Source organism: Panthera tigris, chromosome A1, assembly GCF_018350195.1.
Source record: "Panthera tigris isolate Pti1 chromosome A1, P.tigris_Pti1_mat1.1, whole genome shotgun sequence".
Taxonomy (NCBI): domain Eukaryota; kingdom Metazoa; phylum Chordata; class Mammalia; order Carnivora; family Felidae; genus Panthera; species Panthera tigris.
The window spans coordinates 44,327,109-44,341,782 of NC_056660.1; the positions used below are offsets into that span (position 1 = coordinate 44,327,109).

The window sequence follows — 14,674 nt, forward strand, 5'->3', positions numbered from 1 at the left end:
TAGAGACGTTTAGAATGTTGAGTATATTAACAAAATTTGTGTAAATTTCAGGTTTAAATATATTTTACTATAGAATATACATTTTAAACTGTCTAAAGAAAAAATATTGTTAATATTGTGTGATAAATTGTGGAGCAGTCCAAGCAGCTGCAAGAAAAACATCTTTATTACTAAATTAATAATTTCAAACTAGACCAGAAGGGACCATTATCCCTCTGGATATGGACACATATTGTTCTTCGGCTTAGCTACGCCAAGAACTCCTAATTGTAATGAAATGTGCATAATTAAATGACTGCAGTTGGACTTTGATATTTTGGTTGATGAACTGTTTGTTTACATTGATTTTATATGGTTCATATAATTTCAATAGTGGTACTATGCCTTGTCATGGAATATTTCAAAGGAAAATTTTGACAATAGAATCGCAGAGCATGTATCTCTTTCTTTTTATTTGTATATTTTCATTTAATTTACCACTTGGCTTAAAGGATTAAAGAAGAAAAATAAAATAATATTGAAATTATGTATAAGAATAACAATCAGAAGACTTTTAAATGGCTGACAGTCATTAATGATTTGAAAAGATGTTGAATCTTAAAAGAACTTTTTCGTAAGTAGCAACTACAAAGCTTAATGAGATTTACCTCATATAAATTCTTTCCTTGAGTTGAAAGGGAAAGTTCTATACTTTATAATTGGTTGTTTCAATAATTACAATCAAATCATTAGTAATGTTAATAATGACAATAACAAAATTGGCTAGCATTTTGTAGAGGGCTTACTATATGCCAGACACTAGAATAAGAGCTTTTAGAATGTTCTTTCTAGGGTATGAAATATGATCAGTGTGAATTGTTGTAAGTGATTACAGTGTGAATTGTTGTAACTGATTATTCTATTCTAGAATGGAGATAACATAAAAAACATCTCACACCACAAATTTCACACATTTAAAGTGTACAATTCAAGTGATTTTTGGTATCTCTATAAAGATGTTAAAATACATATATATATAGAAAAAATGAGAAAAAATATAAATAGACTTAAATTACTTTATGAGGATTTACTGACTGATATTCACTCAGTTTAAACCCATCATTAAAATGGTAAAGAGGGGCGTCTGGGTGGCTCAGTCGGTTGAGCGTCCGACTTCAGCTCAGGTCATGATCTCACAGTTTGTGAGTTCGAGCCCCGCATCAGGCCCTGTGCTGACTGCTTGCTCAGAGCCTGGAGCCTGCTTCAGATTCTGTGTCTCCTTCTCTCTCTGCCCCTCCCCTGCTCACGCTTTGTCTCACTCTGTTTCTCAGAAATAAATCAATGTAAAAAAAAATAAATAAAATGGTAAAGAAAGTCAAAGTTCTTAAAAAAATAGATCAGTTCATTTATACATCTAAATATTTTCCCTTACTATAGAAGTTTGCAGAGGTTCTGAAATCCAGTATGTACTATGCCAATAAATACTTTATAATATATACTTTAAGTAATGATATTTTCCCTGGACAAATCATACAGGCAGAGGCATACCAAATATAATGTGCTATGATGAAAATGCATTTGGCAGCTTGGGCTGCTATAACACAATACTATTGCCTGGGTGGCTTAAAGAACAGGAATTTATTTCCCATATTCAGGAGTTGGGAAGTCTAAGATGAAGGTGTAGACTGATTTGAGTTCCTGGTGAGGGCTCTCTTCATGGTTTATAGGTGGTCACCTTCTTACTGTGCCCTCACAAGGTAGAGAGAGAGAGGAGGCAAATTCTCTGGTATCTCTCCTTATAAGGGCACTAATCTCATCATGAGGGACCCACTCTTAGGACTTCATCTAAGCCTAATTACAACCAAAAGTCCCTATCCCCCAGAACCGTCACATCGTGGGTAGGCTTCAACATTGAATTTTGGTTGATACAACTTATTCCATAGTAGAAATGTTGTAAGAAAAAGGCAAAAAAAAAAGTTGCTTTTTCTTTTTTTTCTTTTTTGTGGTACAGACTGGTAGCTCTTCATCAGAAAGAAAAGAAGAAAAAAGGGGCAGCTGTGGAAGTAGATTTAAAAAGAGATATGACAGGAGTACTAAGAAAAATTAATCAATTTTAAAATCTTAAATAGCCTATAGTTGCTTTATGGTTTTATTTATAATTTATACACAATGTAGAAATAAGTCCATTAAGAACAGGCTTTTTTTGCTTCGATATTATAAAATTCTATGTAGTACATTGTGCCCCATAATAGAAATGTGCCCAAGCCTATAGAACTCATTTGAAACATAAAAAAGTCATTCAATGCAATGATAGCAATTGTTTTAACCTCTGATAATACAGCTATGCCTCTATTATGAAAATAGTACATTTCCTTACCATTGTGTAGCTGTGGGCCACCTTCATTAATTCAATGCATCCTTGAGCATCTGCGAAGGCTCGGATCCCCAAACAGTTGGATGGGTGCAACAGCTTCATGAGGAAGTGGCAGCACACTTCTACTACTTGAGGGAGCTGAAGAAGGCACGCTGCAGCAAGAAGGTTTTCAATGGTGTCTTCCTTTAACTCCAAGCAACCTAAACGTTAAGTGAACAGAATCACGAAACTGTTTAGAACGATAACTTGCATGTCTCACTTCACGTGACATTCAAAATCTTCTAGTATGTACAAATGCGGTGTCAACTAAAATGTCTGTATCCACTTCAGCAGGAATTATGGTTGTTCCTTTTGTTGTGAATTAAGGAAAAAAAAAAAAGGAGGCACAAGAAAGTTTCACAAAAACATGTCTAGAAGCTTAGGAGAGCAAAGATTTATGAAGTTTCTGACAATACACTTGTGTATATTAGTATGAAGCACCTATATGTGGATAATGAATACATGTATATGTACATGCCTTATATATACCTGTGTTGTAGATTGCTAATACTGTTTTTAACTCACTGTACCCATGGTTATAGTTTTCTGTAATTTTTCTTTCCGTTTAGTCAGTTCTCTTAACCTCAGAAAATGAGCTCTTGAGTATTTCCTCTTTTTTCTAACTACTGGAATAATTTATTAAAGAATTGGACTTTTTGTGGAATGTTTGTAAAACATTCCTGTGAAGCCTTCTGGGCTTAACTATTTGAGGTTAGGTTTTGTTTGGCAACTCAACACATCTTTAATAGGTTTACTTCTATTCAGATTGTCTATGTGTAACTCAGGATTGAGTGAGTATTTCTAAGTCATACAAATGGCTTATTACATCTTAGTTTTTGTGGCACAGACTGTTACTCTTCACTAGAAATAGCTTCACGCGGGGCGCCTGGGTGGCTCAGTCGGTTGGGCGGCGGACTTTGGCTCAGGTCATGATCTCGCGGTCCGTGAGTTCGAGCCCCGCATCGGGCTCTGTGCTGACAGCTCAGAGCCTGCAGCCTGTTTCGGATTCTGTGTCTCCCTCTCTCTGACCCTCCCCCATTCGTGCTCTGTCTCTCTCTCTATCTCAAAGATAAATAAACGTTAAAAAAAAATTAAAAAAAAAAAAGAAATAGCTTCACGCATTTTCCTGAACACAGGACCAGGCCACATGATAACATCAGGATACATGTCAATGGACTACGAGTAGAGGGATGTTGGTTACTACCACACCAAGGTATTTATGACTTGATTGTGCTCCATCCATGGTCTCTTTCTCTTCTACCAGCAAAGTAAAGATGGCATAAAACCTTGGTGGATGGAGGATGCACATGGTGTAAGGAGCCTGTGTGCCTGAATCTATACCAAAAACTATTAGTTTCAAATAATAACTCAATATTTAAGCTAATAATACTCAATAAACTCAACTACTCAACTGTATATAATTTTATTGGTTTATTGGTTTTATTGATCCTTGCAGTCTAATCTACTCCAAATTTTTAAAATTTTTTTGAGTTTATTTTATTTATTTTGAAAGTGAGAGAGAGCACAAGTTGGGGAGGGCCAGAGAGGAGGAGAGAGAATCCCAAGCAGGCTCTGCACCATCAGAACAGAGCCTGATGTGGGGCTCAAACTCACAAACCATGACATCATGACCTGGGCTGAGATCAAGAGTCAGATGCTTAATTGACTGTGCTATCCAGGTGCCCCCAATCTACTCTAAATTGCAGTTTTAATTTTATTTTAATTAGTGTATGCCTGTAATTATTGGAAATTTTTCATGCCATAGATTGTTTATTTTTACTGCCATTCTTATTTTGTTAAATTAACCTATATTTTCAGTGGATTGTTTAATCATTTCAGAGAATCAACTTTGGTGGGTCTCGTTAATGCATAATATAGAGTAATGGTAATGGACGTGAGTTTTTTTAGAATTATTTTTATTAATTTTGCTTAGAGATTTTTGGCTTTGCTAAATATGAAAGTTCTGGAAAAGTATTGCCTATTTTTATTGAAGTGGTTTTTCCTCCTTACCTTTGCTTCTCCAATTTTCCCTTAGAGACTATTATCAAGGGCTTTGTATTGATCAAATCATTCTCTCCTCCCTATCTGTAGTTTCTTTATATATTCCATTCACTGATTATGTCCCCAATATATTTAATATTTCATTTAAACCTGACATGTAAAACTTTACAAATATTTCATATTTACTTGTAGAAGTTCTCTCCATGAGAATTATTTGTATTAAAATTTATAATATTTTTATATCTACCTTTAAATCCATGGATACTTATTTGGTATATCTAATATCCTGCTTAACCCTAACTTACTAAAAATTTAAATAACTTTTAATTGTAGAAATTCTACAAATGGGAATCACTCATTTCACAGAATTTTTAATTAATTCATAAACATTAATTTTTAATCCTAAGTTTTAATAATGTCATTCTTTTTCTTTGATTATGGATTCGTTTTATTTCTACTGTTCTGTCTTTATTTATTTTTTATGTCTGTTCATTTTTGAGAGAGAGACAGACACAGGGTGTGAGTGGGGGAGGGTCAGAGAGAGAGGGAGACGCAGAATTTGAAGCAGGCTCCAGGCTCTGAGCTGTCAGCACAGAGCCTAATGGGGGGCTGGAACTCACAAACTGTGAGATCATGACCTGAGCTGAAGTCAGCCGCTTAACTGCTTAACTGACTGAGCCACCCAGGGGCCCCTCTACTGTTCTTTCTTTATGTAACTTTACCACCTTTAGTTTTAATTATTATTACCCAAAAATAAGTATCTGTGTTCTACATTTAATAGCAAAATTTTGAGAATTTTAGATATCTTTCTGAGAAAATAATGTTTTATTTTCCTTTCTGAATGTTCTAAATTTGACTGAGGTTTGAATTATCCAAACAAGTTTTATTTATATGGTTCTTTTACTTTTTGCCTCAGTAAGACCTATATTGCAGCCTCTTATATTCAATGATAGTTATTAGTCCCTATATAAAGGAGATATTTTAATTCATTTGTGCACTTGGAAGACAGGCTACATGAAATTTGAAACTCAAACACAAACTTATATGAAGAAAATAATTGATGAACTTTTTCTTTCTTTCTTTCTTTTCTTTCTCTTTCTTCCTTTCTTTGTTTCTTTCTTTGTTTCTTTGTTTCTTTCTTTCTTTCTTTCTTTCTTTCTTTCTTTCTTTCTTTCTTTCTTTCTTTTTCATTTTCTTTTTCTTTTTGAGAGAGAGAGAGAGAGAGTGCATGGGCAGGAGAGAGGGACAGAGAGAGAATATCAAGCAGATTCCACACTGAGCATGCAGCTGGATCCCATGACCCTGGGATTGTGACTTAAGCCAAAACAAAGAGTGACACTCTCAACTGACTAGGAAACCCAGACACCCTACCTTTCATTATTAATATGCTATCATCTAATTGAAATTTAAGTGTGTATTCTTGCTAGCTAGAATTTATTTTCTAACTTTATGATGCTACAGAAATTTTTTTTAATTTTTCCTTTTTTTTTCATCCAGCATGTTAGAAAAGTTGTCTACTTTCAAAAATTCATCTTTCAAGGACAGAATATTTATTAAGAAAGATCTTTTTAAATAGACTGCCTTTATCTTTTTCCAAACCAAAGTTTTTTATTCTGGATTTTTTTAACCTATAGTAATTTGTAAGAATAGTACAATAAACACCCATATACTCTTTACCTAGCTTCACCATAAGTTAACATTTTGCCATATTTTTCTGCGTGTGTTTGTGTGTGTGTGTGTGTGTGTGTGTGTGTGTGTGTGTATGTGTATTTATGCTATAGCTGCTGAATTACTGGATTATGCCAACCATTATACTTCACCCCTAAATACTTAAGCCTGTGTCTCCAAGAACAAAGGTGTTCTCCTACATAACTACAATGTAATTTTTACACATATGAAATTGATAATATTACTAGTATTTACTATGATGCATATTTCCCCAAATGTCCAAATAATATGCTTTATAGATTTTAGTTTTAAATTCAGGATCTAATTAGGGCTTACACATCATATTTATTTGTAATGTCCTTTTAGTCTCCTTTAACTTATATTAGTTTTCCAGCCATTTTGTCATTCATGACATTTATAACAATAGTGAAAATTCCAGACTAGTTGTTATGTAGAATTTCCCCAGTTGTGTTAGTCATAGTATATCACCACGATTAAACCTAGCTGAAATCTTTTTTTGGCAGGGACATCATATAGGTGATATTGTACCCTTTTCAGTGCCTTTTATAGGGAGGTTCATTACGTATGTCTCATCATGGATGATGTTGTTTCGCACCTTGTTTAAGGCAATGTCTGCTAGATTTCTTCATTTTAAAGAATTTTTTTCCTTTATAATTAGTAAATAATCTGTTGGGTGAGGGATACCTTTGCTTTCAAACATGACATTTCACCTATAACTTAACATGTTTTTTTTTTTTTTTAATTTTTTTTTTCAACGTTTATTTTATTTTTTGGGACAGAGAGAGACAGAGCATGAACGGAGAGACAGAGCATGAACGGGGGAGGGACAGAGAGAGAGGGAGACACAGAATCGGAAACAGGCTCCAGGCTCTGAGCCATCAGCCCAGAGCCTGACGCGGGGCTCGAACTCACGGACCGTGAGATCGTGACCTGGCTGAAGCCGGACGCTTAACCGACTGCGCCACCCAGGCGCCCCTATAACTTAACATGTTTAATAGTTAAAGAGTTTTATGTTTTATTTACGAGTGTCATGGAAAGAATAAGACAGAACAGGAATCTAGAGCATGCTTCCAAATGTTGCAAGGGATTTGATGAGGAAAGAAAAAAAAAGCACATAAACTGGAAACAATAAATTGAAAGGAACAAGGTATGGGAGAAAAATAAAAATACTTTTTATTATATATTAATTTCCAATTGAATTAGCTACCTAAAGTTTAATTTTAATTATGAAATAGGGACATTATCAATAACAAAATTTAGAAATAGTTATTTTTAAACTTACAAGATTTTAACAAATTTACAAGGTTCCTATTATTTGGATATTATCAACTAGTAGAACATTGAGTATCATAGGTCAATTTGGCAGAGGAGACATTTGTCAATACAGTTCTTCGAGGTGTTTATATTTCACAATATCATTCAATAATAATGTCAAACAAAATATTCATCTGAAGTTGAAGGATCAGACAAGCTCAAATTATTTTAAGATAATCATGTCAGTGTAGTTATTGATATATATTTTAAGGTTTGTGAATATTGTAGTAAGCACAAGAATAAAGTATTCTACAGGTCATAGACACCTGTACTTTATAGATTTTGAATGATTTATGAAATGTGTACCTTTACTTGTTAAAATAAAAATATGAAATATAGAGGAGATAACATGAATACATTAAAATATATTATTATTTATAATTGGTCATATGCATAACAGCTTTTTATAACATATATATCTTTAAAACATCATTATGATTTAAGAACTGTAGAGGAATTTTACCTAAAATGTTTCATTAAGATTGCCAAGATATGGATATATGCTTCCTAGGATGGATCCTATGAAAATCAGATAAAAGAGATAAATGAAAGTAGCATGGCTTTTATAGATTCCATTTATTATGACTTCAGTATATTTGGAGAATGACTTCCTTTAATTTTATCTAATTGTTTTCAACAGCACTTATGAGGAGAAAATTCACACAATAGACCTGACCTACTATTTTTGAAAAGGCCTGCTTGTTAAGATTTGACCTTGACTGGTGTCTGAAAATGTACATTTCAAAGGGGTTCCTACCATTAACTAATACAAATTGCTCTCTGTACCTAAACTGTCTGTATAAACAATACGGTTTATGCTAAACACTTGCTTTCCTTCTGAGAATCTTGAATTTTGGTGCATGTCAAGCAGAGGCTGCCTATGTGATCAGTCCCCCCAAAAAACCCAGAAGACTGATTCTCTCATAAATCTCTCTGGTTGGAAACAATTCACATGCTTTGTCACAACTCATTGAAGAGGATTAGGCTTGTTGGGTGTAGATGAAGTTGAAGATACACTGTGACTTTTGTCTGGAAAACAGAACAATGTTAACATTTCAATTCACCCCAAATTAAACTATATGTTTATTATAACCATATTCAAAATCTCAGCAAACTTTTTGTAGAAATGAGAGAACTTATTCTAAAAATTCATATGCAAATGCAATGGCCTGGAATAACCAAAATAATTTTGAAAAAGAACAAAGTAGGAGAAATAATGCTACCAGATTTTAAGACTTCTTACAAAGCTACAGTAATCAAAACTGATTGGTACTTGTCTAAATATATACAGAACAATGGAAAAGAATAGAATCCAGAATTAGAACCACTCATAAAAAATAACTAGTTTTTGCAAAGCCATAAGACAATTTAATTTAAAAAGTATAGTCTTTGAACAAATAGTGCTGATACAGTCAGATATCCATATGCAAAACTTGTATTTTCATTATAACCCATACAATTTATAAAATGTACTCAAAATGTTAATTCAGTGAAGAAACTTCAGCATTTAGCATTACATTTAGCATTACACATGACTACTATTTGCAGAGGTTAAGCATGATCTAAGATTGGCATCCTTGTTGGTCAGAACCTGAGTCAAGTTTTGGAATACAGACTTAGATGCCCTCCTAGAGGAACACATTTTTGTTCAAATTATGGGCAGTGAGTATGCAGAGGACTTTCTGATAAGATAGAGCAGGTAAGATAAAATGCAAATATGTCCATAAGTCATTCCTTTCTTTATATCTTTGCCCTTTGGTAATACTCTTCTATACTAGCTCTGAGGTTGGCCATGGGAAATACCATGGACAAAGGAAAAGTGTAAAACATAAGGCAAGCAAGGCTTTGAAAGGCATTTCCTTTGTTGCATTTGAGACCTTTCCACCATCATGTCATTAAGTCTGAGCAAGCCTGTTTCATCAATCTGATGTCCTCTGTTAGGTGGTTATGCTGCTGACAGTCAACTGAGCGCCAATACAGGATTAAGCTTTGTTCCAAAACACTAGAAAAACTTCTCAACCAAGTCCAGCCAAATTGACAAGCCGCAAACTCATAAACTAAATAAACGGTTGTTGTTTTAGTACATTGTATTTGAGGGGAAATTTTGGGGTCAAGCAACTGTTATGCATGAAATGCTAACTTAGAAAACACAAAATTAAACATGCTATAGGCTAATGAAAAATAAATTACTCAAAATTGCTCATAGTCCTAAATGTAAAAAACTAAAACTCTAAATCTTCTATAAGATAGAAAATTTGTGTAACCTTAAGTTAAAGGTTTCTTAGATAAAATATCCAAAGCATAATCCATGAGAAAAAAATTGTTAAATCGACTTCATAAAAATCACTGCAAGAGACAATATTAAAGGAACAAAAAGATGAACCACAGACTGGGAAAAAATGTTTGCAAAATCTTACATCTGATAAAGTACTTGTATCCAGAATACATAAATAACTCTCAAACTTTATAATAAGAAAAAAATTAATAGGCAAAACGATCTAAACAGATGTTTCATAAAAGAAGATACATGGATAAAAAATGCTCAACATTATTAATGTTCAGGAGAATGGAAGCTAAAAGCCCAATGAAATACCACCTTGCATGCGTTAGCAGTACTGGTGGCAGTGTGAAATGGTGTATCTATTTTGGAAAACAGTTTGACAATTTCACCTCTCAAATGACTCAGTCGTTTTACTCCGAAGTATTAACCCAAGAAAAATAAAATAGTTATGTTGATATAGAGCCTTGTACATGAACATTTATAGTAGATTTCTTTTGTAATAACCAAACACTGGAAACAACTGAAATGTTCATTAACAAGTGGGAGCAGATGAACAGACTGTATTACAGTACTTTGCTTTATCTGTGGGGGATGTGCTCCAAGACCTCCAGGGGATGCCTGAAACCATGGATAGTACTTAACCTTAAACAGTATTTCCTGTTTGTCTTTATACATACATAGCTCTAATAAAATTTAGTGTGTAAATTAGGCACAGTTAAAACAATAACTAATATATAATAGAACAGTTATAATTGTATACTATAATAAAGGATATATGAATGTGGTCCCTCTCTCTCTTAAAATAATTTATTGGGCTGTACTCACCCTTCTTTTCTTTTCATGATGATGGAAGATGATAAAATGCTTCCGTGATGAGATGAAGGAGGTGAATGACGTAGGCATTGTGACTTAATAGCTTAGTATTAAGCCTACAGACCTCTGACAACAAGTCAGGAGGAGGATCATCTGTTTGGGTAACTGAAACTGTTGAAAACAAAACTGCAAACAAGGGGAGACTATTGTAGATCTACACTATACAATGGAATACTACTCATAAAAAGGAAAGAACTATAGATATATGCAACATCATAGTTAAGTAGGCTTAGTGCAGAGTAATTATGCTGAGTGAAAGAAATCAGACAAAAAATAAGCCCTGTGACTCAACTTAATTAAAATTCATAAACATCCAAACTATTGTGACATAAATCAGATCATCAGTATAGGATGGGGTGAGGAGGGGCAACAAGATGAATCAGAAAGCATGTGATGGATATATTCATTACCCTGTCTGTGGTAATGGTTCTGTGGGTATATACAGAGATCAAAACATCAAATTGTACATCATATATATATATATATATATATATGTGTGTGTGTGTGTGTGTGTGTGTGTGTGTGTGTGTGTGTGTGTGTGTATGCAGTTTCCTGTATGTCAATTATTCATCACTAAAGCTTTTAAAAAGAATAATAAAATGCCAACAAAGATGTTTAGTACCTATGTATTCTGAGGGCTTTAATTCAAACTTTGCTAACAAAATTACAAAGATAGTATACTGTAATTTAGAGAAATTGAGGGTTATGTGTTATTTTTTTTCTTGAAGTTTATAATATAGATAACATTATAGTCATGGCAGCTTCACATATGCAATTATCATTTAAAATACTTTATCAACATATTGTTAAAATAATCTCATAAATGTAAGCCTAGCATATAAAATGGTGTATGTGTATGGGTGTGTGTGTGCATGTTAGTATCTTTACCTTGCCAGATCGATACTTGAAAAGTGATTCAGAGATATTATGTCAGTGTAATGAGCTATAGGATATGTAAGATATTTGTTTGTAAGACCAAATAGTTCAAATTCAAATATTGAGTCTAGCATTATACTTCATAATAATTTAGATAAAATTTTAGCAGGTATTTCTCCTTCCTTTCCTAGAAAAATAAAGGCAGAGGTGGGGGAGAGGAAAAACTTGAATTTTCACAGGTTGACTATAGATTAATTTTTTCAGGTTACTTATGGTAACTTTGGATGCAAATTTGGAGGATATAAGCATTGTGTGTTTCAAAGAGCTAAAATATTCTATTTTTTCCACTTGGAATATATCCAATGAAAAGACCATTTGTAAAAGCCAGAAGGCACAAATGGAATATTAGTGAGTGTTGAGCTTGAATGCACACAAATTGAGCTACCTCATGCATGATATTTTTCTTCATAGAAAATATATAGATATATACCAAATGGGAAAGTATACATGTTTTTACTTTAGGTGCCATAGAAAATCAGTTTAAAAATATCTGATACTTAAATGAAACTTTGGGTACCTAAGGAGCCTATCACTGTAATAAGAGAAAGCCCTGAGAAATTTTCTTAATAAGGAAATAGTTATAATCTCTTTTGACAAAGGGATAGGAAGGTTGTCTCCAGAAATGATTAACTGAAAGGCTCAACACATCATCAGAAGATGACCATCTTCTCAAGTATGTTGTTGTTTCCCTCATAGCTGCCATAGTTTCAAGCTTCAGATTGGACAGAAAAACACCCATCAGAAGAGAAACTATTCCTTCGTGCATGTTTCTCTTCAATCAGTGAAGAAATCTTTACTAAAAGTTCCCCAGAAGTCTTTCTCCAGGTTGCCTTAATAAAAATTGTATCCCATGACCATGCTTACCTCAATAGTTAGCAATATGGTAAAACCCCAATAATTGATTTTGACCCTATATGAACTAGATTGATAGAATTAGAGCCACTCTCCCTTGAGCCAACTTGGGGAATAAGAATGGAATGCCTTTTGAATAGAATACTTCCAAATGTTTACTACATATATCTATAGCCTCACCTTAAGTAAATGTTAAAGTGACTGAGAATTCCAAATATATATCAGTGGACTTACGCTGGTTTTCTACAAGAATTTATATTTAAATTTACACTGTATTGGAATGAAAATATGTAAAATAAAATGGGGAGGAAAAAGTGAAGATTATAGAAGAATGGAAATTTGTGATGCTGTATTTTTAATGGACAAGTGTTATCCTATTACCAACTGTGCTGTATAACCATATTTGACCTATAAAATCAGTTACATTAAAAAAGAATTCATTTTACCAGATAGATACAAAAATTGCCTATAAAGTCCATAAAGTAAATTAAGTCTATCAAATCAATTTATCTATCCATCTATATCTATCTATCATCTCTATCTTCAGTAGAAAGAGAAGTAATATCATTACCACACTAGAACTGAAACAAAATTAAAAATTAATATTTAATTAATTCATAGAAATTCTTAAAAAATAAACATTTTTCTTAAAATACTTTCAATTTATAGGAAACTTACAAAAAAGTACAGATTTCTCATATTAAATACCTACCTGTTTTACGTTGTTAACATTTTACATTAGTATGATACCTATGTTAAATTAATGAACCAATACTGCTATATTATTATTTAGTCCATAATTTACTCTTATTTATTTTTATTTATTTATTTTTTACCTATTTAATAGCCCTTTCTCTGTTTCAGGATCTCATGCATGATACCATATTTCATTTAGTGTTATGTCTCCTTAGGCTCCTCTTGGCTGTGATAGTTTCTCAGACTTTCCTTGTTTTCGATAACTGTTTTGAAGACTTCTGGTTAAGCTTTTTGTAGAATGTGCCTCAACTGGGATTCATTTAATTATGATTACACTGGGATATGGATTTGGTCTCACCACATGATATCAAGGGTACATACTATCAACATGACTTCTCACTATTGATGTTAATTTTGATCACTTAGTAGGCGTAGTGGCCACTTTTGGGCAACCAACTGGAGCAATGGAAACCTGAATACAGTAAAAGGGCCCACAGTGACCCCCAGGGCTGAATACAAAGAGGCCCATCAGACAACCTACCTCAAAATATCCATAAGCCTTCGTTGACCAATGGGTTACTGATACCTGGACATACGTACCAAAAAAGGAAAAATCCATGTCTCCATACCTCCTCACCTTCCTCACTTTTCTACAGCCTGTCACCACTGCCTCCTGGCAGACAGTCTCTCCTTTGCTGTCCTGCCCCCTGCTCCCTTGCAGTGTGCTTCTATCTCCTTTATTCTGCTTAGGTGATTTTTTTCACCCCCCGAACTGCTGGTCTCCATCCAATTGGGTGACCCAACAACAGAAGTAGTGTTTGTCAGGTTTCTCCACTATAAAATTACTCTTGGATCTCCTTTTCTCTATTGTGCTTTCTGGAAGGAGGTCCTTATGAATGGTCACACTTAAAGAATGGGGAGTTGTGCTCTATTTCCTTGATGGCATATTAATTACATAAATGATGTGGAATTCTACATGAGAGGTTTGTATATTCTTGGTTATTTATTTACTTACTTAATAATATATATCATCAAATTCCTAAGATTTTTTGAGTGTTTCCAAAAAAAAGCAGGAGAGTTAAGAGAATGTTGGTTTGTATCATTTTATTATTTTTAATAGGCTTACATATCTTTTTAACAGCTACCAAAAGCAATTGATTTTTACTGCACTTTAGACTTCTGCTACCATCAAATTATTTATTCCTTATTCTAATATGCTCCAATTACTGGCTCCCTGGTCTCCCTCTCACCTTTCGTCTGGAAGAAAATCTTGGTTTTTCTCTAAAAACTTATAGCAAACCAGTTTTATAAAACAGAATGACAAGCTATGCCTAGAATATTCTATAATCTTAGAGCTTATTAATCAATAAACAACGTCTTTCCTGTATTCTAGTCATAAGAAAAGCACACTTTATGTTTTTTAACTAGTAAATATATCTCAGAGTTTAAGTGCTCACTGTTTGAGAAGTCAGGGAAATCTCTACGCAAGAACCCATGAAAGGGTAGTTTTAATAATAAAGGCCATCATTTTTTTCTAATTCTAACTACACATCTTTTACTTTAAAAAGTCCAGGGGTGCCTGGGTGGTTCGGTCAGTTAAACATCCAACTTTGGCTCAGGTCATGATCTCACAGTTCAGG

At 33.5% G+C, this 14,674-nt stretch overlaps 1 protein-coding gene across 2 annotated transcripts in view; it reads right to left on the bottom strand.

The window, feature by feature from the left end:
- Nucleotides 1-14,674, bottom strand: part of KLHL1 (kelch like family member 1) — a 355,150-nt gene that overhangs the window by 195,052 nt on the left and 145,424 nt on the right. For both annotated transcript variants that reach the window (XM_042957768.1, XM_042957762.1), the window contains one exon: nt 2,357-2,553. In XM_042957768.1, coding sequence (XP_042813702.1) covers nt 2,357-2,553 — 197 coding nt within the window. The remainder of the gene's footprint in view (nt 1-2,356; nt 2,554-14,674) is intronic.